The 24981-nt window shown below is 36.1% G+C and overlaps 1 protein-coding gene and 1 non-coding gene across 3 annotated transcripts in view; one reads left to right on the top strand and one right to left on the bottom strand.

Annotated features, from left to right (window-relative positions):
• Prr16 (proline rich 16) overlaps nt 1-24981 on the bottom strand; it is a 168098-nt gene that overhangs the window by 139011 nt on the left and 4106 nt on the right. The window contains exon 2 of one of the 2 annotated variants that reach the window (XM_050149221.1): nt 453-507. The exons of the other annotated variant lie outside the window; for it this stretch is intronic. Within the exon in view, the coding sequence (XP_050005178.1) occupies nt 453-497 (45 nt within the window). The 5' untranslated portion in view covers nt 498-507. The remainder of the gene's footprint in view (nt 1-452; nt 508-24981) is intronic. 2 annotated transcript variants of the gene reach the window in all.
• Nucleotides 24755-24828, top strand: Trnan-guu (transfer RNA asparagine (anticodon GUU)). Its single transcript has one exon. It is a non-coding gene; the product is annotated as a tRNA-Asn (tRNA).

Raw genomic sequence — 24981 nt, forward strand, 5'->3', positions numbered from 1 at the left:
AGAGGGAGGGGGAGAGGAGTGGGGGGAGGGGGAGAGGAGAGGGAGGAGGGGGGAAAAGGGGGACGGGGAGGGAAATGGGAGGCGGGGAGGAGGCGGAAATTTTTTTCAATAAAAAATTATATTAAAAAAAAGAATAGATAGTTTTATAAACTTAAGGTGTATATATCAAACAATTCATAAAGATTCAGTGTAGTTTTGGTTTTTGAGAAATTACTAAAATAGAAATCCAGCAGAAAGTTTGACCTGCTTCAAACTCTACTTTTAGCAATTTCTTTTAAAAGACCAGTAAAAATTACCATAGCTTTTTTCCACTAAAATAATTGGCACATGTACACGTATGGAGCCTTTGTGAATCTGTAATATAAAGTATGGAATTAAGACTAGCAATTCCAAAATTGCATTTTGAGATTCTAGTTTTAGAGTTTCAATTTCAGCTACCAAATTATATTTACCTTTTTTTGTGGACCACAGGGGTACAATTTAGGAAGTCTATTCATTCCTGGATGCCTGCATACATCAGAGACAAAAATCATGTTCAACATAGTCAATGTATTTGCTTGAGTACTTCAATGACCAACTCTATGAGAGAATGATTCTCCATTAAAAACCCTATCAGGAGTACCTCAAGATGACTCAGCCTGTAAGTCCGTGTCTTACAAGAATGGCGACCTGAGTTAGACCCCTGAAACCTACAAAAAGTGGAAGGGAGGATCAACTCCATAACATTGTTCTCTAACCATTATATGCATACCATATGCAATACATATATCATACACATACACTCACACCCGCACACACAAGTACACACACACACAGAGAGAGAGAGAGAGAGAGAGAGAGAGAGGTAGTTTTTCTTTCTTTTTGTTTTTAAAATATTTATTTTACATCCTGACCACGATTTTTCCTCCCTCCTCTCCCCTCAGTTCCTCTCCCACCTCCACTCTGCCTTCTCTGTCCACTCCTCCACTTCCATTATTTCTATTCAGAAAATGGCAGGCCTTTCATGGATGTGAACAAAACATGTCATATTTAGTTGTAGTAAGACTACCTACTTCATCTTGTATTAAGGCTAGGCGAAGCAATCCAGTATGAGAAATAGGGTCCCAAAACTCAGTAGAAGAGTCAGACACAGGCCCTACTCTCTCTGTTAGGAGTCCCACAAGACCGAGCTACACAACTGTTGTATATACACAGAGGGCCTAGGAAGTCTCATGCAGGTTCCCTGGTTGTTTGTTCAATGTGAGTTCCTAAGAACCCAGGTTAGATGATTCGGTGGGTTTTCTTATGATATCCTTGGTTACTCTGGCTTCTACAATCCTTTTTCCCTCTCCTTAGCAGGATTACCTGAGCTCAGCCTAATGTTTGAATCGGGGTCTCTGTATCACTTTCCAAAAGTTGCTGGGTGGAGTCTGATGACAACTGGGCTAGGCACCAAACTATGAGTATAGCAGAATATCATTAGGTGTTATTACATTGACATTTCTTCCCTCCAGTCATGTCTGGCTCTCTCCTATGCCTCTGGGCCGTACAGCCTCTGATTCCTGGTGATTCAAGCAGCATCGGGGGGCCGCCCCCTGGTGTGGTCTCAGGTTAGACTAGTCATTGTTGGCCACTCCCACAATCTCTGTCCCACCCTTACCCCTACCAGCTTTTCCAAGTTGTATTTCCAGTAGTTATTCTTTAATGAAGAAAAAAAAAAAACTCTGTCAATATCCTGTTAAATTTTAACATTTTCCATTCAAACACTGAAAAGAAGTCTCATTAAATTAATATAATTTTGAATCTTTTAGAGTAGTCAGAAAGGACAAAGGGGAAAGAAAACAAAGAGAAAAGAGACAACTAATTAACCAGGTGCAAACACTGTTTTGTATTACTTTTTTAAATGATTGACATACAGCTTTATTTTCAGATTATATTCTGAAACTGTTTGGGAAAGATGTTAGAAATTTCCTAATAACAAGGGAGGGGGAAAAACAACAAACTTCCTGCCTTACAAATCTGCCACCTGTTTACATGCTTACTAGAATTCTTCAAGACACGTGTATTTCTTTGCCTATGTATTTGTGACTACCGTCTTGGAGATTTTGATTTGGATGATGCAGGTGATCTCAGAGTATGTGACTTTCTGGCACTCACACAAGTAACACAGGGTATGAAAGAATAATGGTGCTGTCGGGTTCTTAAGGATCTTGGCTTCAAAGGAAATAGCTTTTGAAGAGAGATGGTCACCTGTGGAGTAAGCACTGGCATGGTGACCTCCTTTGAATTCCCACTTGGCATCTTCTGGCAAGGTCACATCATCGTTTTCTCCTAGAAGCTCTGCCTAGCTTGGATTGAATGTTTGTTATCCATGTCAGACCAACGAAGGGTGATAGACTGCTTTCTTTTAAATCGGAAATACATCTAAAGATCAGAATAAATCATTCCTTTTAAGTATATCATCAGCGCGCAAGACAGCCTTCTTCAAAGCCAGCAGCCCCAACGTAAGTGAGCAAGATTAGATACACCTCCGTGATTATTAGGAAATTCATTAACACCATGCTTCAAGAGCACCTGGTGGAGATTCAAAGTTCTTCTCAGGCCTTTAGCTTTATTTCTGCTACAGTTGAATGCAGAATAAGAGTTAAAATATGCTCTCAGCGACAGATTATTAGAACTTGAGACGCCATGGAACAGCACCTGACCCATTTCCAGCAGCATCAATAGCAAGGGGAGGAGGAAAAACAGAATCATGAGAAGCTCTGTCTTCTCTGCCAAATCCCCCATGTCTCCAGCAGCTGGATTATTTAACTGACAAGTTTTTTTTTCCCCCAAAGAAGTGTGGCTTTTACTTGAGTGACAGTAAGTATTCTCCACTAAGAAGGTTCTGTTAGGCTCATTGCCTGGCCTTAATGTACTTCGGGGTAGCCAGTGGGTTCCAGATATTCCCCAAATGACTTCACCTATTCATTTCAATGAGGATACACACACTTCATAAGTGATATTTCAGTTAGGCCATACACACTTCATAAGTGATGTTTCAATTAGGCCATACACACTTTGGAAGTGAATACGTTTCCCTGCCCCTCTTTAAGTGAGAGCATGAAAAAGGACAGATTTCATGCAACTTAAAAATGGCTAAAACATGATTTTTAAAACAGGAAGTTTTAAAATGAAATTTGCATTTAATTTTCAGGGAATGATTTCCTATATCTTTTTTTCTTTATCTTCCTTTTATCCAACATAAAGTGTAGGCACTCTGGTCTAAAAATAATACAACACTTTGTTTTAATGGGCTCATAAAACTCTTCACTGGTGAAATGTAGTGTCCTTTAATCATGATTTCACTCGGATAACAATATTTTTCAACTCTCAGCCCCATCTAGTATGTCATATGCTTTAATATATAGCATAAGATTCTCAGCTACCAAAACTATTCCTTAAATGAATGAACATATTCTCAGTTTTCTATGTATCAATCTCACTAATAAATATGAGGAATTTTAAGTTGGTCAGAGATATCCCTTCCCTTCCTAAGACTGACAAATATAGAAAAAGACAAATTACTTGTTCTTTTAAACACCGTTGTGTTAACTTCAAGGTTATTAGGATGAACCTAAAATTGCTGGTATGGAATTGTTTGACCTAAAATATAAAAGAATCATCACCTACTCCAAGTATTTAAAAGGAAATTGTTACTACAGGAATAAGACTCACTTCGTGTTAGTATCAGAACTGAATGTAAACCCAGGCTTCCAGATTCACACCCTGGCTGAATTTGTATTCTAAGCATGCACAGCCTCTTCTATTATTTGTCCTTATATCACAATTTTCTGATTTCTATAGTTGAAAACTTTTCAGTCAAAGCAACAAGAAGAGTTAGAGTGATTTCCCACCTGAATAGTTACAAAGAGACAACACAAATATTTATCCCTTGACTATTTATTATATGTGGTTCAAGTGAACTAAAAATTCACAATGCTTAAAAACTAACAACGCTTCAGTGAGGGCCACACCCAAGCGTCTGTGGGCAGTACACACTGAATTTGATGGATTGGAGAAAAAGAGTGAAGGCAAAGTTGGGTGGGTGCGGAAAAGGGAATGGATCTGGGAGGAGTCGGGAAGGGATAAATATGACTGAAATACAATGAAAAAATTCTGAATAAACTAATAAAAATGACAAAATTAATTCCATTTTAAATATATACTTTTGAAGATAATATGTGTTATAGCTACTAACCAATTAAGAATCAAGTCCTTTGTATAATATAAAGATAATATAATAAAATATTAAAATTAAATTATTTGGGGATTGTTATAGAATTAACTGGAGATTACTATTGTTATTCTGTACTTTTCTAATATTTTAGGCTAATTTCTTGAAACAGAGCTACTAACACAAAGGGCAGAGAAAGCTCCTGATATATGCTGACAAATTCTCTCCAGAAGCATTGCTCCAACCCAGTGAATCACTAAGACATTTCATCCTGAGAGTACTGGAGCCCCTCCTCTCCAGAGATGTTTATACATAGATTAATCACTCCTTTCTCTCCGTGATGAGTCACTGGATCACACAATACCCAATTCTTACTTGGATAGTTCAACTCATGTCTATGAATAGAGATCTGTCAGTACATGGAAATAGAATTTTAATTTAACAGTTCTTTGTATCATACAGAGAATGTGTTTTAATAATAAAAAATTCTTGGTGGGAAGAAGGTGAAGAAAATATAGAGAATAATGACTTCTTCACAACAGTGTCATAAACTACACTTTTTCCAAAAAATTATTCTTATTTTTACATCCATTTTGAAGTAGGGGACTCTCTATTTTAACATTGTCTAGTCGATTTGTCTTCCTAGACAAATAATAATAATAATAATAATAATAATAATAANAAGATACATGATTCCTTCGTAATCTACTCCATGTGCATTTAAGTATATCATTTTTAAATTAGTCCTTCTACGTATTTTGATATTATATCCACAATATCCCCCAACTCCCAAACATACCCCTGCCTCCCTTTTACCCAAATTTGTATTTATTTCACCCATCAAATCTAATTTTTCCTGGCTATATATTCTTAGATATGTGTCTTTCCACTGGAGTATGGGTTACTTACCAAACCAAGCATTTTTTTTATTGATTTTATTGAGCTATACATTTTTCTCTGCTCCCCTTCCTGCCTCTCCCCTCCCCTTCAAACCTCTCCCATGGTCCCCATCCTCCCAGTTTACTCAGGAGATCTTGTCTTTTACTACTTTTTACTACTTTTACATAAATGTAGATTAGATCCATCTATGCCTCTCTTAGGGACCTCATTGTTGTCTAGATTTTCTGGAATTGTGATTTGTAGGATGGTTTTCTTTGCTTTATGTTTAAGAGTCACTTATAAGTGAGTACATATGATAATCATCTTTCTGGGTCTGAGTTACCTCATTCAATATGATGTTTTCTAGCTTCATTAATTTGCCTGCAAATTTAAAGGTGTCATCTTTCTCTGCTCTGTAGTACTCCATTGTGTAAATGTACCACATTTTCCTTACCCATTCTTCAGTTGAGGGGCATTTAAGTTGTTTCCAGGTTCTAGCTATGACAAAAAATGCTGCTATGAACATTGTTGAGCACATATCTTATGGTACGATTGAGCATCCTTTGAATATATACCCAAAAGTGATATTGCTAGGTTTTGAGGAAGGTTGTTTTCTAATTTTCTGAGAAATTGCAACACTAATATCCAAAGGGACTGTACCAATTTACACTTCAACCAGAAATGCAGGAGTGTTCCATTTACCCCACAACAATCCAGCATAAGTTGTCATCAGTGTTTTTGATCTTGGCCATTCTTACATTACAGATGTAAGATGGATTCTCAGAGTTGTTTTGATTTGCATTTCTCTGATGACTAATGATGTTGAGCATTTCCTTAAATGTCTTTCAGCCATTTTAGATCCCTCTGTTGAGAGTTCTCTGTTTAGGTCTGTACTCCATTTTTTATTGGGTTGTTTCTTTTTTTGATGACCAATTTCTTGAGTACTTTGTATATTTTGGAGATCAGACTTCTGTCTGATGTGGGGTTGGTAAAGATCTTTTCCCATTCTGTAGGCTGCCATTTTGTCTTGCTGACTGTGTCCTTTACTTTACAGAAACTTTTCAGTTTCAGAAGGTGCCATTTATTTATTGTTTTTCTCAGTGTCTGTGCTACTGGAGATATATTTAGGAAGTGATCTCCTGTGCCAATGCATTCAAGAAACACAACATTCTTAAAGAAAACTGATTCTCTTTCTCCCAACAGTTATAAATTAGAAATAGCTCACAATGATGGTACAAAGCGCAGACAAGACAAAAATCTCAGCATGGAGAATGAAGGTAGGATGAAAGAAAATGGAAAAGGGCTGTGAAATTGTGTCTCTAATGACACATCCAGTATAGTCACATACTCACAGCTGAGGCTACCTCATGAGCCTACAGAAAACTTATTCTTTCAATGATGAAGCATGGATTGGGGAGTATATTACAGAATCTTCCTGCTGTATGACTGCCTACAGATGGATTCTTGGTTAGGATTGGTCATTATCTTTACCTACTAAGTACCTAATGAGTGACTGAGGAGCCCACAAAGCTCCAATGGATAGTTCAAAACCCATTGTCACCCTTGTAACTAAATTCAGTGGGTCTCAAAACAACAACAACCACCAGTGCCGGTGATGATGGAGAACAACCGAGAAACTGCATCACAGACACATCAAATCACTCTGGAAAATGAGGCAACACTCTGGAAAACCAGTGACAGTTTCTGATGAATCTACATATGGAACCAAAGCATGATCAAGAAATTGCATTCTCAGGCAGTATTTCCAACAACAACAAAGACATGATCACATCAAAACTTTTACATACATATTCACAGAAGCTTCGTTCATCATAGACCCAAACTGCTGACAGCACACATGTCCTTCAATGTGCGAATGTTCAACAGTGAATGGTGCATCTGTACCATGACATACTAGTCATCAGTGAAACAGAATAAACTGCTGATGTACATAATAAGCTGGTGAATCCCCAGATAATTATGTAATTATAAAAGTAATGTTCAAAATAGTACATAAAATGATTTCATAACTATAACTTTCTTACAAAGGGAAATTCACAGAAAAGAACCACTAGTGTTTAGGGTATGAATGGACATAGAAATAAGTTGGGATAGCCATAAAAAGCTCATGGTGAGAACTTTTGGTAGCCCGATGTCATCGAAGTTAATATCCTGATTATTCTATTTTGCCACAGATTTGAAAGGTATTTCCACAGAAGGGCTAGAAAAAAAATCAAAGATTTTTTTATATAGTTTTCTTTACATATGTGTGTTAATCTATAATTATCTCAGACTAAAAGCCCAAATATAAAAATCAAATAGCATCAACTTATTAATGTTGGCTAATTACAATGAAAATGCAAGTTTCCCCATAAAGTAGCCTGTCACAATGGATACTATTTTTTGGTTATATTTTAACAGAAAGTCAACGCATAAGCAAGAAACATTAGTTACAAAAACTATAATTTCAAAAAGTACAATATGTTTCCTTCATATGAATTCAAAATAAAAGGAATCGATTCCAGTGACAATTTTGTAACACTCTTTGCACTTGTGATTGCGTCATTCGAAATTAATTAATTCACCAAATACACATAATGAAGCTCATTATCAAGGTTTGATGATCTAGAAAATAAGTCATTCTGCCAAGATGGTAGCTTCAAAACACGAAGAACACTAAGAGAGGATGTGTATACCCACTCTACTTCCTGTCTACGCTCATGATGAGCGAGAAACCATGGTGTCTGAAGAGTGGCATGAGTAACACATTGTCAAGGCCATGTTACCAGATTGCCAAGGAAATTCACCTTGGGACCTCATCATTCCCTATGCTTTTGAAGTCACTTCAGGACACTCAATGTGTTAGCAGGGAAACATGAGAAAGAAAATCTAGACATAATTTACACCAACATCTGGAAGTGTCATAGCAACTCATAATGAGCTATTTGCGTGCTGTGTAACTGTTTCCATTTAGAAGAACCCCAGCACATCCACAACAAGCAGAAACAGATGCTATAAGCCTAGAGGTGGCCATGGTGATGGCTATTTAATGTTGACTCCTTCTGTGTTTTAAATGTTTAAATTAAATTTAAATATTTAGCACCAATGTATGTGCTAAAAGCTTATAATGGTCCCTTTACAAGTTTGTGCTAATATTATTACTAAATTAAAGATAGCCAATATTTAACTTATATATTTACTTTTTCCATACAATTAGGAAAAAATCTTCAGATATTTTGGAAAATAAAAAAAATATTTTAAAATCAACTCTAAAAATAAAATTAATAAAATATATAAATTTTTAGAATTTTATTCAAATTGAATGTCAAATAAGTAAAATTATATAAAATATATAGTGGATATAATTCAGAATTTCTTACAGGATCAAGTACTATACTTCCTAATGACTGTGTCATCTTAAGAAGAAAACAAACTAAAATTGATACCATAGATTTCATTCTGTAAATTTAATACAGCATTCTCTAATTATATTCTAAATTCTGGTAGAAAGAAGGTATTTTCTGAAACCTCATGGTTTGGAAGTTTACAGCTTTGAGGAATGAAAGTTTCTTTGAATTTTGTGTTTTACCAGACAGTCATGGTACATTAGTCACACTCTCATGCGTGACGCAGAATATGTATCTTCATCTGGATAAAGGAACTTGGAACTTCTTCAACTAAAAGCCACCCTTTCTGGGTGGTGGTGGTGCACACCTTTAATCCCAGCATTTGGGAAGTAGAGGCAGGAAGACCTCTGTGAGTTTGAGGCCAGCCTGGTGTACAGAGTGAATTTCAGAACAGCCAAAGCTATACAGAGAAACCCTGTCTCAAACAAACAAACAAACAAAAAGCCATCCTTGTTTGTTTTTGGGAGCATAGCAGGAAGATCCTTGCACCCTTAAATCTCCAGATAAACCTGTGTTAAGCACTTAACGATTGTCTTTCCAATGAGAAAGAAGAAAAACCTGTTCTTCCTTCCAGAAAGCTGAAAACTGGAAGTGATTAAGAGTCTGCTGATTTGTGTTATCTACTGAGTCAGGCCATTTCAAGCTCCTACAACCAGTACTGGAGGTGGCCAGTAATCTTAATGACCCTCATAGACAGAGACTCCCTACATTCTCACAACCAGAGGTTGTTAATAGCCCAAATGATCTCTTTTTTTTAATATTTTTATTGAAAAAAAATTTCCGCCTCCTCCCCGCCTCCCATTTCCCTCCCAGTCTCCCTTTTCCCTCCCTCTCCTCCCACTCCTCTCCCCCTCCCCCCACTCCTCTCCCCCTCCCTCTCCAGTCTGAAGAGCAGTCAGGGTTCCCTGCCCTGTGGAAAGTCCAAAGTTCTCCCACCTCCATCCTGGTCTAGGAAGGTGAACATCCAAACTGGCTAGGCTCCCACAAAGCCAGAACATGAAGTAGGATCAAAACCCAGTGCCATTCTCCTTGGCTTCTCGGCAGCCCTCATTGTCCGCCATATTCAGAGAGTCCGGTTTTATCCCATGCTTTTTCAGTCACAGTCCAGCTGGCCTTGGTGAGCTCACAATAGATCAGCCCCACTGTCTCCGTGGCAAAAACACCAATGATAGCCAAATGATCTCTATGCTATCTGTATGACTGAGACCAGGTCAGACTCTTAAGTCCGTAAGCTGGTGCAGGTAACCTAACTGTAGACCCATCTTCTTGGAGGAAATACCATATACTGAGTACAGTTCAAATATAAGTATGCCTTCTAGTGCAAAGTCTGACAGTTGACAAAGCCAGTCAGTTTTCATTCACATCCCTTTGTGAAGTTTGCTTTTCTGCCTAGAAACCTGCAAACTCCCGCCCCCCACTTTGTCCACTTGCTGGTTTCATGGCAGTTATTCTAAGATTTTGCTGCTGCTGCCACTGTTTGTTTGTTTCTGTTTCACACTCGGGCCAGAGTACAAATCTCAAAGGAAGAGTCAGACAGCAATCCTACCGCCCATTCTGATTTGCTGTCTATGGCCTACTGTGGACAGAGATGATTGGAAATGTCCTCCAGCCATACTGGAGCTCAAAACATGAACTAATTTTAATGTGTGATCCTTGCACAAGTGAGTTAGCACTGCTCAGAGAATAGTAGATATCTACTTTTTTTCTCTGGTTTTGTGTTCTGAGCAATACGCTGGCACTGAAGCATTCAGAAATGCCTGCCATTCTAAAGCAAAGGGCACCTTATAATTTCTATTTACAGTTTTGCTGACAAGCACAACAGAACCGATGTATCTTTGATTTACTGTAGACAAAAGATTCCATTAAAGGTAAGTTTTTGGGACATTCTGACAGTCTGCCATTCAATTTCCAAGATCATGGACAGTGCTTTATACAATCAGTAGTTCTGACTCGTTGCATCAGGAAAAGCAGACTCTTCCCAAGGATTTACGTGTTATTAATTTTACTTCTGTGTATGTGTGCAGGACCTGTGTGAGTGAATGCCACCTGTGTGCAGATGCCCAGAAGAGGGAGGCAGAAGAGAGCATGAGCTGCTCAGAATTGCAATTACAGGTGGTTGTGAACCAACTGATGTGGGCTGTAGAAACTGAATTCAGGTCCTCTTGGACAACAGGAAGTGCTCTTAACTGCTGAACCATCTCTCCAATACCCGCCACCACCTCAAGATAGCAGAACCTTTATCTTCAAGCATTTGGAAAATAATACAAATATATTATTTGTATTTGTCATATCCTCTCTGGATGCATGAAACTCAGCATGTGTACACATGTATGTGTTTATATATGAATTAGTACAAAATTAAAGCCACATAAACCTTAGTTAAAAAAAAAAACCCAAAGCTCAAATCCTGTAAAGTTGTGGGTAGGATAGTACTAAGCCTTCAAGAGCTAGCAGATTTCATTTCCGTTGTGGTTTTATAAAGCTTCAGTCCCTTATATTTCTCTATGGAACACAAACTGTATGTGCAGAAAATCTATTTTCCTTGCAGATTAAAACACACATGTGGATATTAGTTCTTCTTGAATTTCGCCCTTGAGAGCATTATGTTGATACGGCAGTATAAGAAGCACGGAGCCCAGAATGACTGACTAGAAAACAGCTCTTCACCCACTGGCTGTGGAGAGGGCTTTTATATTGGACAAAATGAATGACTACTGAATTATATAATAGACTTGAGGGTAGTAGATGATTGTGGCATGATGCACCATGACTATACAATAACTGATTTCTCTCTCCATTCTTCTCTCCCTCCTTTCCTCCCTCTCCCCGCCCTCTACAATCCTCCTGTCTTGGAACTCACTATGTAGACCAGGCAGGTCTTGAACTCACGGAGATCCTCCTGCTAAAGGAGTATTGAGATTAATTACTAAGCCCTCTAGCAATAGTGAAAGTAGTACAAATGGAGCTGACACAGGACTTTAAGTAGGAATTTCTGATATTCAAATTCCTCATTCAGCACTCCATACCAGCTAAATATACTTGTCAAAAAAACAAACTTTGAAATTTATGTGTTTAGACCTTCAGTAACTATTTTTTATAGCACTCCTACATGGTACACACTGCTGTAAGACAACATGCTGATTACAAGAAAAGAAATAGCCAGGGGATGTATATTGAGATGGTTAGTCTGAACTGTCAAACAAATGAGACGCACATTCACCAGGAGAGGGACCCCTGGATATGCATGTGTGGGAACCTCTTAAGTAGGTTACCCAAGGCAAAAGGATCTGCTCCACTGTGGGAGGCACCATTCTCTCTGCTGGGACCCTGAACTGCTTAAGGAGAAGACTGAGGACAAGCATACTTCACTATGATCTTGACTCAGACTGCAATGTGACAAGCTGCCTCAGTCTCTTGCAGCTGTGACATCCCTTCTGGGATTAACTAAATAACCTGGACTGTAAACCAAAATAAAACAACACAGAAAGAGAGAGAGACAGAGACAGAGAAACAGAGAGACAGAGACAGAGAGAGACAGAGAGACAGAGACAGACACACACAAACACTCCCCTTCCACAGGTCTTAATAGTAAAAGCCTGAAGTCAGATCTGGGAAAAATGCTGAGAGATCAGAGACGAAGGGGTAAAATCACAGCCACCTTACCTATTCAAGATGTGAGCTGAAAAGAGACTGACTGAGTTCCTGTTTCCTCCTGCCTCATCACTTTCTCCTTCTGCCCATCCTTATCACTTCCTTTCTGTTTGAACAGACCTCTAGACCTCTATGCCCTCCAATCTTCAGGCAACCTTTATTCGTATAAACAAGATATCAATACAAGTTTTGTGTTATTTTATCACAACAACAGAACAAGAAACTAAGGTTGTATTTCACCAGTGTCAATTTCTCCATTTTTATATGAAATGTATATATACTAAATTTTGTTTATGAATATTAAAATTATGGCAGTTTTAGTAACAACAACTAAATAAAAGAACCAGGAACCATTTTCTATCAGAATGATAGGTTAGAGAGATACTAACTCAGTTTGGATATTTCTTGGTTCATTGAGAAATATAAATCAATTTACTGTAATCATTGACATATTTTTAATTAATTTTTGTATATTTTGCAAATATTATTCTATAATTTTTAAATAAATTTCACTAAATTTTATAAATGTGCTACAATTTTTTTATCATTAACTGAATTCTCTTTGTATGACATTATAGAGCATGTTATAGAAAGCCTGTCTTAAATTCACAGAAACATCTTATTTTAAAATTATTTTCCATGTGTGAATGTATGATATTCTGTCTATATTGGTAATTATAATGTGCTTTCCATAATTTACAGTAAGTTTAATGTAACTCATCTTTATTTTCTGTTTACTTCTCAGTTCAAAGGCTCTTGCAATAGCTTCGAGGAGAAGTTACAATACTCTGTGTGTGGTAGAACCCTTTCCTACTAACAAAGGAAATAAATATCTGCTGTGGTATATGCTTCAGTTTCCTCATTGCTTTGACTGGTCTCTGACAGAAGTAACTTCAAGAAAAGGATTCCTTTTAACTTACATTTCCCACAGTTCTGTCCCTTGGCTTTTTCCGTAGCCTGGGGTGGAGCCTCTCATCAGCCAGAGCCTATGGTAAAGGCTGTTCTTGCTATTTGCCAGACAGGAAGCATTGAAATTGGTAGGGGGTGGGGTCAGAGATACTATACCTCAGAGGGCCTGCCCCCAGTGGCCTACTTCCTCTAGCTAGGTTAATACTATCAGAGTATCCAGAATCATCATCCAAAGGACACTCACCGGTGAAAACTGGTACACAGTAATAATACAATTTAAAATGGACATAAGGGAAGTATATTTAATTTGAAAATAAATATCAAAGAAAACTACATCATACAAAATATTATGGTGTATTTTATCATTAAAAGGTTATTTTGGATTAATGCCTGACGTAATGAATACTAGATGTTATGATTTAAAAAATGGCTTTTGTATCTATGAATCACTTTTTTACATCTGTTGAGATTACAGGATGACATTAAATATCACTATACAAGCGATCAAGAATTCTAAGAGATAATTGATTCATTTCCCTTAACATTTAAGAAATGCATACCCTTATATCAATCTAGTAAGTAATGAACTTCCTTCATTAACTATTATGCCATAACATTACATACAAAGCAAGTTTATTAACATAGTATCCATTCAGGCTCGGAATATAACTCAGGGGCAGAAGGCTGACCCAACTCTCAAGGTCTAGACTAAACATTGTATGGATTAATTGTGGGGTGTAGTAGCAAATGGCTGTAATTCCAACATTTGACCTTAGAATTACAAGGTTCAAAGTCATCCTCTGATAACACCGTGAGTTCAAGGACTCCCTCAGTTGAGTAATTGAGTGAGACTCTGTTCTCTCTCTCTCTCTCTCTCCAGCCATCCAATGATAATTCTTGGTCTGTTTTTCTTTTCTCTCTGCAACTTTGATCAGATGCCAGTACTTTTACGTTAATCTTTTTCTTCAGCAGTCTTAAGGGAAAATAAGACACATTACCATAATCCAATAAGAACATTAGCATAGCTAGAAACATTTCAGATCTCTGAAAGCTAGATTGAATGCCATTGAAGCTAACGCTATTAAGTTATACTAAATTGTGTGTGCACAGCTTAGGACTTCCTTCTTGGTATCTTGGCAAAAGAAACACATATAAATAAAAGATTCTCCTGATCAGGTTCTTGAAAACCTACTTCTCTTCGAAATGCTAGGATGTCAGCGTTCAGTGAGCTGCTTGGCTGAGGTAAGCTAAGGAGACAGTTGGTGATATAATGTATTGGCTTCTGAGTATTAGTAACTTTAGGAAACAGATGGGAAACTCTCAAGCATTTGTGATTCATGAGACAATAAAAAATGCACACAGCGTACTTGATTATTCTACTAAAAAATTTCTTTCCCCAAAGGTATACAGGGTAACCTGCTATAAACAAGGATTAAGCACTCAAAATAAATGTGAAAGATTGATAGAGAGAGCATGTTGAGTTTTGAATCCAGTTTTAAAATGTATCGATTTTTATAATATACTTCGAAATAGTGAATAGAAATTTGAAGCGGTGTCTCTAAATATAATTTAATTTCTTTATTTCAATATTTTGCCTTTGATTTCTTATTATGACATTTTGTACATGTAAATAATGTTGTTTGATCTTTTCATCTCCTTTCACACTCCTTATCCCCTTCAATTCCTGCTGATCGTCATCCTTTTCTTAATGGCCCTCCCTTCAACTTCCTTTATCTTTAATGAGCCAGATGATTTCCTTAGAAAGAGACAGACGTTCTCAACTGGAGCATGCACCTTTCCCCAGTAACTATGCTACTGGAAAAGATATGTCCCTCTTTCCCTCAGCTATCATTAAGTGCAGGCAAATCTTCAGGGAAGGATGGACTCCATGAGCCCCTTCCTGCTTCATGGCAGAGTGTTGACAGGCCCAGTCTTGGGGACTTCGTGTTGGTAATCACTAACACCATGAGCTGAAAAGTACAAAAGCCACGTCTTGTTCAGAAGTCAGAAGGAAAGGAGAAATAGTTAACGCTCTCTTCATATAATGAGAAATTAAAATATAATAGTAAATATTAAAGTTGCATAAAAGCTATAGGACATTAAACAAATATCTCTAATAATGCAATTAATTTAGAGAATAAATTTAAATGCTAGGCGCTAATTTTTAAAAATCAGCAAATAGCAGCTGAGTTTCATGATTGAAAACAATCTCTTTTATATGTGTTAAAATTATTAAATGTCTATCTTGAATAACCATCTATTTTTCCTTTTAACTTTCTCCTCCTGGAGATTTTGTGGTTCTTTCGTAAGGAAGTTTGAAAGGAGTGTATTTAATTTCAGTAATCCTATCGCAAAACTACATCACTAGTTGCAAAACTAAAATCTTGACTGTAGGTATACTAATGGAGGAAGAACGTAAAGACAGAAATACAGATGTGTCTCTAACAGGTGTGCACAGATTGTAAACATGAACATAAGAATGTCAGGCCTTTCAGAATCCTTAGGGAAGGGGAGATGGCGAATTCTGAGAGGTCAGGACTGTGCCAACATTATCTAAAGAAAACAAAACTCTATTAGGGAGAAAACACTGTCTCCACATAACAGTCTGTTCTATGATGACAATAGGCTCACTATGAATTCCATATTTTTGAACACTAGAGGGAGTGAATAAGAGTAAGAAATGGGAAGCTGAACATAGGCCTTCTGTGATTCCTCAGCATTTTAGGCATTAGGACTCACTAAGTTATGCTTGGTTCTCAAATGGAGTACTAAAAACATATTTAAACAAGATCTTGTTTTAAATGTTTTTTTTTTCTAGTTAGTTTAAAATTTGCCAAAGTTAATGACAAGAAGATGAACAGTATTCAAGCAGAAGAAAAGATAAATGTTTTGGATTTAAAAAGTAAATATTCTCTCGCGCAATTTTAATTTACATATTCTAGTAGAAAAACAGATAATTCTAATTGGTTGGAAACATAAAGTGCTTAATGTTTCAAATGTCTTAAAGTGACACTTTTTTATTATAAAGAAAATGAGCCGTCTCAAATTATGCATAAATTTTTCTGACAGAGAAGCCCAGGTATTCCATTCCAAATTTATGGTTTTTGTAGAGAGAATGTGTTGAGAATTCCACTGGGCCAAGAGTAGTTTAAGGGTCACTGGCAAAGGATGAGAGGGGTAAAGATTTGTTAAGGTTTTGTTCTCCTTGTTTTGTTTAACTTAGAATTCTGGCTTGTAACCATTGCTCAGCATGACAGCATTACCCAAAAAAACCTTTGACCATTTCAAAGAAAAGAATGTTGCTCAATTGTGAAATCAAAGAAGGGAAAGCAAGACCTCAGTCCACCCACATACATGTAATAGGTAAGAAAAACAAAAAGTCCTTACAAAATGCATCTGTTATATAAAATGTGTAATATTTATTACATACAATTATATATTATTGTATATAATATGTATGCATTATATATGTTAATTTTCAGAAAACATGGCAAAGTGGTGAAAAGTAAATGGTGATGGTTTTGAACCTTAAGAGAATAGGTATAGGAGGATAAAGTTAGAGTTAGAAAAATAATCCAAGTATTTATTGATACTTACATGTGGGTTTTTGAGATAATAATATAATTACAACATTTTTCCCTTCTTTTTCCTTTCTGAGAACCTCCCGCATATCCTCCAGGTTGAGAACCACTGGTATATGCAAAACCACACACACACACACGAAACCTGTAAAACAAGAATGTCTATCTATATAGAGAGCTGCCAGAATGTGCCTGAAACAGATAACAGTCAGGTACAACTTATATGTGCCTATCACTTTCACTCATGATATAGCAAGATTACTACTGCTGAAGCAAAGAGAACCAGTAAGGAATTAGTAAAAAAGGAGGCTACAAACTTCACAGGGGATAATAATCAAAGGGAAGAAGAACCATTAGGAGGTGAGCAGGGACATTATTAGTATTGTAGCAACCCAAGTGAGACAGCATATTGGCTGGGTGCAGGCTACAAGAAGCAGGGAAGTTAAGAACTGAACAAACTCTGAACATTCAATCACACTTTCTCATGGATTGCAGATAATATATAACGATCCCCAAATCGAGCTGAGAGACACCTCCAACTGGCATGGGAAAGGTGACAGGCGATAACGTCTAGGAGAAAGTAGATCAGCAGGCTAGGCAAGTAAGATACAGATAAAAGAAAGTAAGGATGAGTTAGACAAATTTAAGAGTTGGGGACCTATCTTTATTTATTTACAGACTGGATAAAATGCCAAGGGAAAAATGCGAATTAAAAATCAAACACAGTAATTTGAGTTCAGATATCACCAATGATAAATACATGAAAGTACCAGAGACTGGGAAAATCAGTAGGTTGAAAAAATACAGCACTCTTCAAACACATGAAAGAAAGATTATCAGAGACTTCAAGTGTTACTAATATGTAACATTAGCACCTACTATATTACAGAGTGCTAGCTCTGAAAATCACCCATTCAGTTAAATAACCTGGCTTTGGAAGCCTGGGGAGAGCCAGCTTTGCTACAATGATGAGATTAAACCTGGTTGTACTGGGTTTAAGGAAAACTAAGAAGAAAAAGGTATTAACATGCTCAGCCCACTGGTTCAAGTTTATTGTAAAGGAAAGCTAAGAAAATGCATGGCAATATTCAGGGAACTATATCAAAAATAGCTTTATTATATTTCATTTCAGTTACATTTTGAGAGGAATCCTCTAGCATTCTGTTAAAAAATATGATGGTATAAACGAGACAAAAGAAAATTAGTAATTTCCTTGAGTAAACTAGAAAGAACAGGCTAACCGTCAAGTGCATGATTGTCTTTTAGCCCTTATTATCTTTACTAGGTATTCTTTAAAATTAGGTCCTCAAGTTCCACATCAACTAAGAATGAGACTTTGGATGTGCATTAAACCAGGAGTGGTGACCCACACCCATAATATCTCAGCTTTTAAGAAGCAGAGCCAAGAAAATGGAGTTCAAGAATGAGTTTGAACTGCTTAGTAAGTGCCTCACCTCCAGCTGCCCCCAAAAGAAAAGATGTATTCAAAATACTTGAGAAAATGCTTGCTTAGTTGTCTGTTGGATTTTATCTGTTCATGCTGGTACCAAATGGGATTATTTTTGTCTATGGTTAGTTTATGCAGTTCTAATAGTGATTAAACATGCTTTTTTCCTTCTACAAGTAACACATCATTGCCGTCCTATCTTTGATTCAACATTCTTTGCTTGATATATATCTTGAGAAGTTATCATGATCATGAAATTCTTTTTGTTCTAGTAACTTAGTTAAAATTGTTCACATTCTTAGACAAAAGAACTAAAAACGTAGATGTGATATAGCTGAAGAAAATCCATTCCAATCTGCGTAAAAATTAATAGTAGCTAATTATTATGCTGTGATTAATGTGAATTATAATGATAATGATTATTGTAATGTGGGCATAGCTTGACAACAGAAATTCTCATTGGGAGAGTTATCTCACAAAAGCAAGTTCCTATATTAGCAACTGGTTGAAATTATAGAATGAACTATCGATTCAACACTGTTTAACCTCACATATGAAACCATGATGTAATGCAGGAGTTACTGCAGGTATTATTTAGAGAAGTTTTAGATGCATTAATCCAGAAATCAATAAAAAGAGTAAGATGGATTTGTCTGGTGTTTTGCAATCACTATATATTTTAGCATGGTCTTTGCACTTTCTGTATTGTTTTAACTTTAAGGAACTAAAGCTCGCCCTCCCAGAAGTAATGTTCTCTAAGAGTAGGTCCTTGAGTTTATTCATGCATGTATCATTCAGGGCCCTCAGAACGACATCTTACACATATCAGAGATTCAATATATGTTTCATAATTCACAACTACACATTGCAGAGGAAACGAAGAACAATGAAGAAACATGCTGTCCTGGGACAAGTTTTAAGAACATGACATGCTTAAAAATGAGATCTAAAAATGTTTTGTCTTGTAGTAAAATTCTATGATAAGTTACACTCAGTAAAAATAAGATCTATATCAGTTATGTGTGAATTTGACAGTTTTGGAGCGTAGTGAGTTTATACACACAGAGAGAACATCTTCTAAAGTAAGTGAAAATCTGACACACTACTTATATACTCCCTGGAACAAAGGCATCTGTTCTAGTTTGCATCCCAAGTGGTCTGATAAAACATAGGCCAAAAACAACTTGAGAAGGAAAGGGTTGATTTCATCTTACACCACGTGGGTCATAAACTGTCATGGAAGGAAGTTAGGGCAGGAATTGAAGGCAGGAACCCAAAGGCAGGAAGGGAAGCAGAGACCATGGAGGAAAGCAGCTTACTGGTTTGCGTCCAGGCTCACATTCAACTATCTGCTTATCCAACTGAGGACTAACTACATTCCTGGGGGTGGCGCCACCCACAGTGAGATAAACCTTCCTCCATCGATTGCAACTGAAAAAAAAAAATGCTCACAAACACAGACATGGGCCAGTCTGATACAGGCAACTTCTCAGCCTCAGTTCCTCTTCCTATCTTTCTCAGTTTGTGTCAAGTTGACAAAAACTAACATGCCGTCTGATTTCAGCCCCTAGTATGAAGATTTTTTTTTTCATTTCCATAGATACAGGCTTTTAGTCGTGAACAAATAACAGAACTGAAATTACAGACTGGAAATGTGTGAGTTCAGTCAGTGGCTGTTTTGTCCCTTTGTGTGAGTTTCCCTCCCTCACCAAAGGTTCTCAGAGCATGTGCAGACATTTACCATAGCATGGCTCTGATGCCAGGAACAAAAAAAAAAAAAACAAAAAAAAAAACAATTTTAAGAGTAGTTTGTGTAGCAAAGCTTAAGAACCCCTGACATTAAAAGATGATTGACTTGCTCAGTGTTATGGAACCTGGCAGTTTTTGTCTGTTATACACAGTGCTATTTTAAATCTTGTGATATGATAAAATGTTGGGGGAAAGGAAACTGACACACTAGTGTATCTCTTAACCTTTGCTATGAAGTCAGAAAAAAGTAATAATAACCTGTTAGGAATCATCGAATTTGTGTGTTCCGGATAAGCATATGTTATCCATAGTGGAGAATCAACATAATGCTGTGCCAAACACCAAAATAACAGAAGGATTGAACATACTCATATAGCTTGAGTCATTTCAATCATTCTCCACATAAGAATAAGTTCTCACACAGTACCTGAGTAGCATTTGCACAGTTCAGGAAGAGTGACAGGCATCAGAAGGGAACGTTCAGTGTTTGCATGGTTCCTATGTCTTAGCTGAAAGTGAAATCTGGGAGTTTAATTACTTTGAGACCTCCTATCTTTCCATCTTTGGACAATAAATAAATAAATACACAGATTAATTCATGCAATATATTGCAACATTTGTCTTAAATTGACAGGCCACCTCTTGGGTGTATTCTGATTAAGGCATTAATGAGACATGTCTTTATTCTTTTCATTTCAGTAAACATTAGTTACTGGTTCTTGTTTAGACATGATATTGCTGACGTGAGCTTCCAAGATGATACAGGAAATCTTAATTTTGAGCAGAATTTTTTAATGAAGTTTTAATAAATGAAAAGGTTTGTTTATATCACACCAGAAACAAACATAAGGTTATTTCTTGTATTGTGTGTGTGTGTGTGTGGTGGAAAAGGAATGGTTCACAACTAAGTATACAAAAATACACAAGGTAGCATAAATCAGTTTAATACTTTTTTTTGCCTGATTAAGAAGTCAACAAATTCTCTAACTCATCAATTAGAGCAGCAAGCAAAGTGATTCTCAAAACACAACCATCATGATAGGCCCTTTGTTTGAATGTAATACAATAACAAATTATTTTTTCTTAATTGAAAAGACCTGTACAAGTCTGGGCTGTAGCTAAGTGGTAGAGTGTTTAGCTAGCAAGTAGGCACTGTGTTCAATATCCAGCACTGAAAAAAATCAGTGTATATATGTGTATATGTATGTATGTATGTATATATATATTTAATGTTATTCAATAGCATGGTTTAGAAAGGAAAAGGAAAAGTCAATAAGAGTAATTTTGATATCTCAGGTTGTTTACAAATTATATATTTTGCATATATAATTGTGTAATTACAAAATATTATATGATTATATACATGATAGAATCATATCATATATAATATATACAATTTAAATTTATAATTACATAATCACATAGTATTATACAACTGCATATAATATATGATATAATTATATATAATTTGTACACAACATGAGACATCAGAATTACTCTTATTGACTTTTACTTTTTAAGCCAAGCTATTGAAAAGCTGTAACATTCATAATTTACTGAAGTGCCTATTTATATGAAAAATAAAAATTAAAGTCTCATTTTTTTCTCTATTAATGTTGCTTCAGTCTTGATACTGACGTGTAAGTGTACCTCCCCCTTGCAGAAAAAAGGAACAAAAAAGAGTGTTATCAGGAATATATTATTTCACACAAAAAGCTTTAAGTATTTTATGTAACATCACTCTGAATCTGAGAAAGCATATATATGTGTGTGTGTGTGTGTGTGTGTGTATGTGTGTGTATATATATATACAAAACAAAACAAAAAAGGACTTCTCTGGAAGATAGATTAATATGAATTGATGAATTTAAAGCTTCCATTTTTAATTAAGAATATAGAAAGTCAAAATATGAGAAACAAAATCATAGAAAAGAACAGTGAAATGTCTAGTCTCCAACACAAACATGAGTTTTAAACTTCATGGTTGTACAAACGATTTCGAACTAGAACCTTTACCCATGTCACCTTAGTTTTCTTATCTGTAAAATGAGAAATGACAGTTATGGAGACTGGATGGGTTAGAACTTTGAAGAGTATATCGAACACAACCTTTTCTTTAGCCTTGTTTGTTGCCAAAGCTGCTGCTTCTATGGATATTCAATAAGCACAAAAAGTTAGAAATAAGTTATATAAGTAACATTAGCAGTATTATCGCTTATCCTACAGCTACCAGATAATCGCTATACTCTAGTGTCATTAAAGAAAACTGACAATAACACTGTATATAATTTTTATTTCTCTTACTTTAACCTCATCAAAATCCTGATACCAAAAGACTAAAGTAACAAAATGTTCAGCATTATCTATTTCTGCTAATATTAAGTTTTTATTTTCTCATTTAAAGCATCTACCCAGATGTTTTCTAAAACTACAAAAAAGTGTTCTTTAAAAAAATAGTGCCTTTTATTGTGAGTCAGGTTTACATTGGCAGCTTGATATCATTTTTCAGACTTTCAGTTAATTTAATTAACAATCTGTTGCGATTTTTATCAATTCTCATAAATTGCCAGAGAAAATTTTCCATGAGGTACCTCCATGAGAATTTGCTGTCATCTGTTTTGTCTGGGAAAATGTTCTTAGATCTGATCTGTATTTCTTTCTTTTTTTCCTAATACTTAGACTTAAACATTTAAAATTCTCAGAGCCTCAGGGTGGAAAACACAATGCAGGTAAAAATGAAATCTATTCTATTGACTTTATTATCTATCACTTCACTATGCCTGAAGAACACTGTTACTTAAAGGCTGCTTGAGTTTCTTATCAGTTAATTCTCTTTGCTAAATGATTTAATTCATCAAAGAGAAAGATATGGGAGGTAGGGGTTGTTATTAATTATCTCTACACTCACAGAATCACTCCTCAGTAGCAATATAAGGCACAATGATTAAGAAGAGAAAAGGTCATTAAAGTATTTTAACATTTAGTAAATGCATCTCAGCGTTGGTAAGGTAAGCACAGAGTAGTAAAGGCAAGGTGATTCCCACTATTAATTACACCATTGCTTTCTACTCATTCATAGTTTTAGAATTTAGAAAACATTACAGAGATCATTCTCTATAATTTGTTCTAATAATGCATTTTATATGCATGGATTCATTAACTAAAAATACTATAGGATTTCCCAGAGCAGTAAACTACAGAACTGCAAATGAATGGGTTAGTAAGAAAGACCATTAAGGGGCCCAGAGACGGCTCAGTAGTTAAAAGCACTGACTACTTTCCCAACTCTTCAATTCCAGGGGTTCCAGAGTTGGCTCAATGGTGAAAATGTATCGACTGCTCTCCTAGTCATCCAGCTCCTAGCTCCCACATGTTAGCTCACAACCGTCTGTAACTCCAGGTCCAGGGGCTCTTATGCCCTCTGCTGGCCTCCATAATGGACAAAAAATACATATAGACAAACACTCATACACATGAGTTAATAACATAATCTTTTTATAAAAAAAAGAAAGAACATTGATATGCAAAAGTATTTAACAAATACCTGTTAATTCTCTTCTAAATCAATGTCAGATAGACTTTCCAAGTTTTTCAAGTTCCACTTAAGTTGCACCTATCTTTTTTCCCTATGGCATTATAAGGAAACTAACAGGTGCTTTCCATTCACAGGTTTGCCTGCCTGGGGAATCCAGCCATGAAGTAATTCTAGCTCACCAACAGAACAGTTCTTACTTTGCCTCCATGATACCTATTCAGGAGTGCCCCTGTTACGTACTATAAACAAAAATTTTATATATTGCATGTTAAAGTTTACTCCATTCATATAATAGCACTGTGACAAGATTGAAAATAATGAGATGCTACAAAAATTTCAAGGCCATAAATTATTTGAAAGAAGATAATTCTTCCAAAGCAGTTAAAACTCTTTATTTGAGATTCCAGCAAACACACATTTAAGACAAAATGTTTCACCAGCCCCATCCTCAGAAACAAACATTCAGATTATTACCCACATTTTAAACCATTTAAGAAATGTTTTAAAAAGTGGATTTGTTTCCACATTTTTAGTGAAAAATTGAACATTAACATCTGTTATACCAGTTGTGCTTAATTTTATTCCTTAAACTCCCGAGTTTCACAAACTCTTTTTTTTTTCAATTTATAGAAAACACAACATGGATGAATCATGTATTCCAATAATGCATTTTCTAAATGTCTTTTCCTTGTTAACTCTTCAAATCTTACCCATATTGGAAAGGGAGGTGCATATTTTGAGTTTATACTTCTACAAACTTTCATTCTTCATGAAGGTCTCACATATTCACTTACAACACACAAATATATGATCTCTTGCAAACCAATGCACGTATGTCTGCCATGGAAATCTGGATAAATTTTAAACCTATTAAAGTTCTTTTCCTCTGTCTTCTTAAACTTCTTGTTCTTTGCTCACAGGACACCATATATAGTCAGTACAGAATTGTAAATGAACATGTACTAGTTAGTACTGTCAGCTTCAATTTCTTCTTTACCTCAATAGTCAGAGTAGCCAAAGTAATAATGATGGTTTATATTATGGATGTTTAATAACAGAATAAACGCATCCTAAGTAAATTTTGAGTATGAACAAAAGTTATTCATTTTAACAACAATCAAAATGGTATTCTAACATGGTAGGTGCTCAATGAACACATATAGAGAGCTATATTTCAGTTGGTTTTTTTTGTTATAGAACAGAAAGCTAAATGGTTCATAATATTTTTTAAATCCTCAATTTTTTGAGGTTTTACAAAATTGAGGTTTTTTACAATTTTGAGACTGATAAAACAGCCTTTGAGTTTTCTAGATATCCTACCTCTCTTTATAATACTAAATTCAATTATAACTTATTAAATTACTATAGCTAAACAACAAATCAGAAAAAAACACAAGCTGGGTTTCTGTGGCGCAATCGGTTAGCGCGTTCAGCTGTTAACTGAAAGGTTGGTGGTTCGAGCCCGCCCAGGGACGGCAGCGCTTCTTGCCGGGCGGTGGTGGCACACGCCTTTAATCCCAGCACTCGGGAGGCAGAGGCAGGTGGATCTCTGTGAGTTCGAGACCAGCCTGGTCTACAGAGTGAGTTCCAGGACAGACTCCAAAACCACTGAGAAACCCTGTCTCGAA

The sequence above is a fragment of the Alexandromys fortis genome, unplaced genomic scaffold (assembly GCF_014885135.2).
Source record: "Alexandromys fortis isolate MF-2015 unplaced genomic scaffold, M_Fortis_MF-2015_v1.1 scaffold_60, whole genome shotgun sequence".
Taxonomy (NCBI): Eukaryota; Metazoa; Chordata; class Mammalia; order Rodentia; family Cricetidae; genus Alexandromys; species Alexandromys fortis.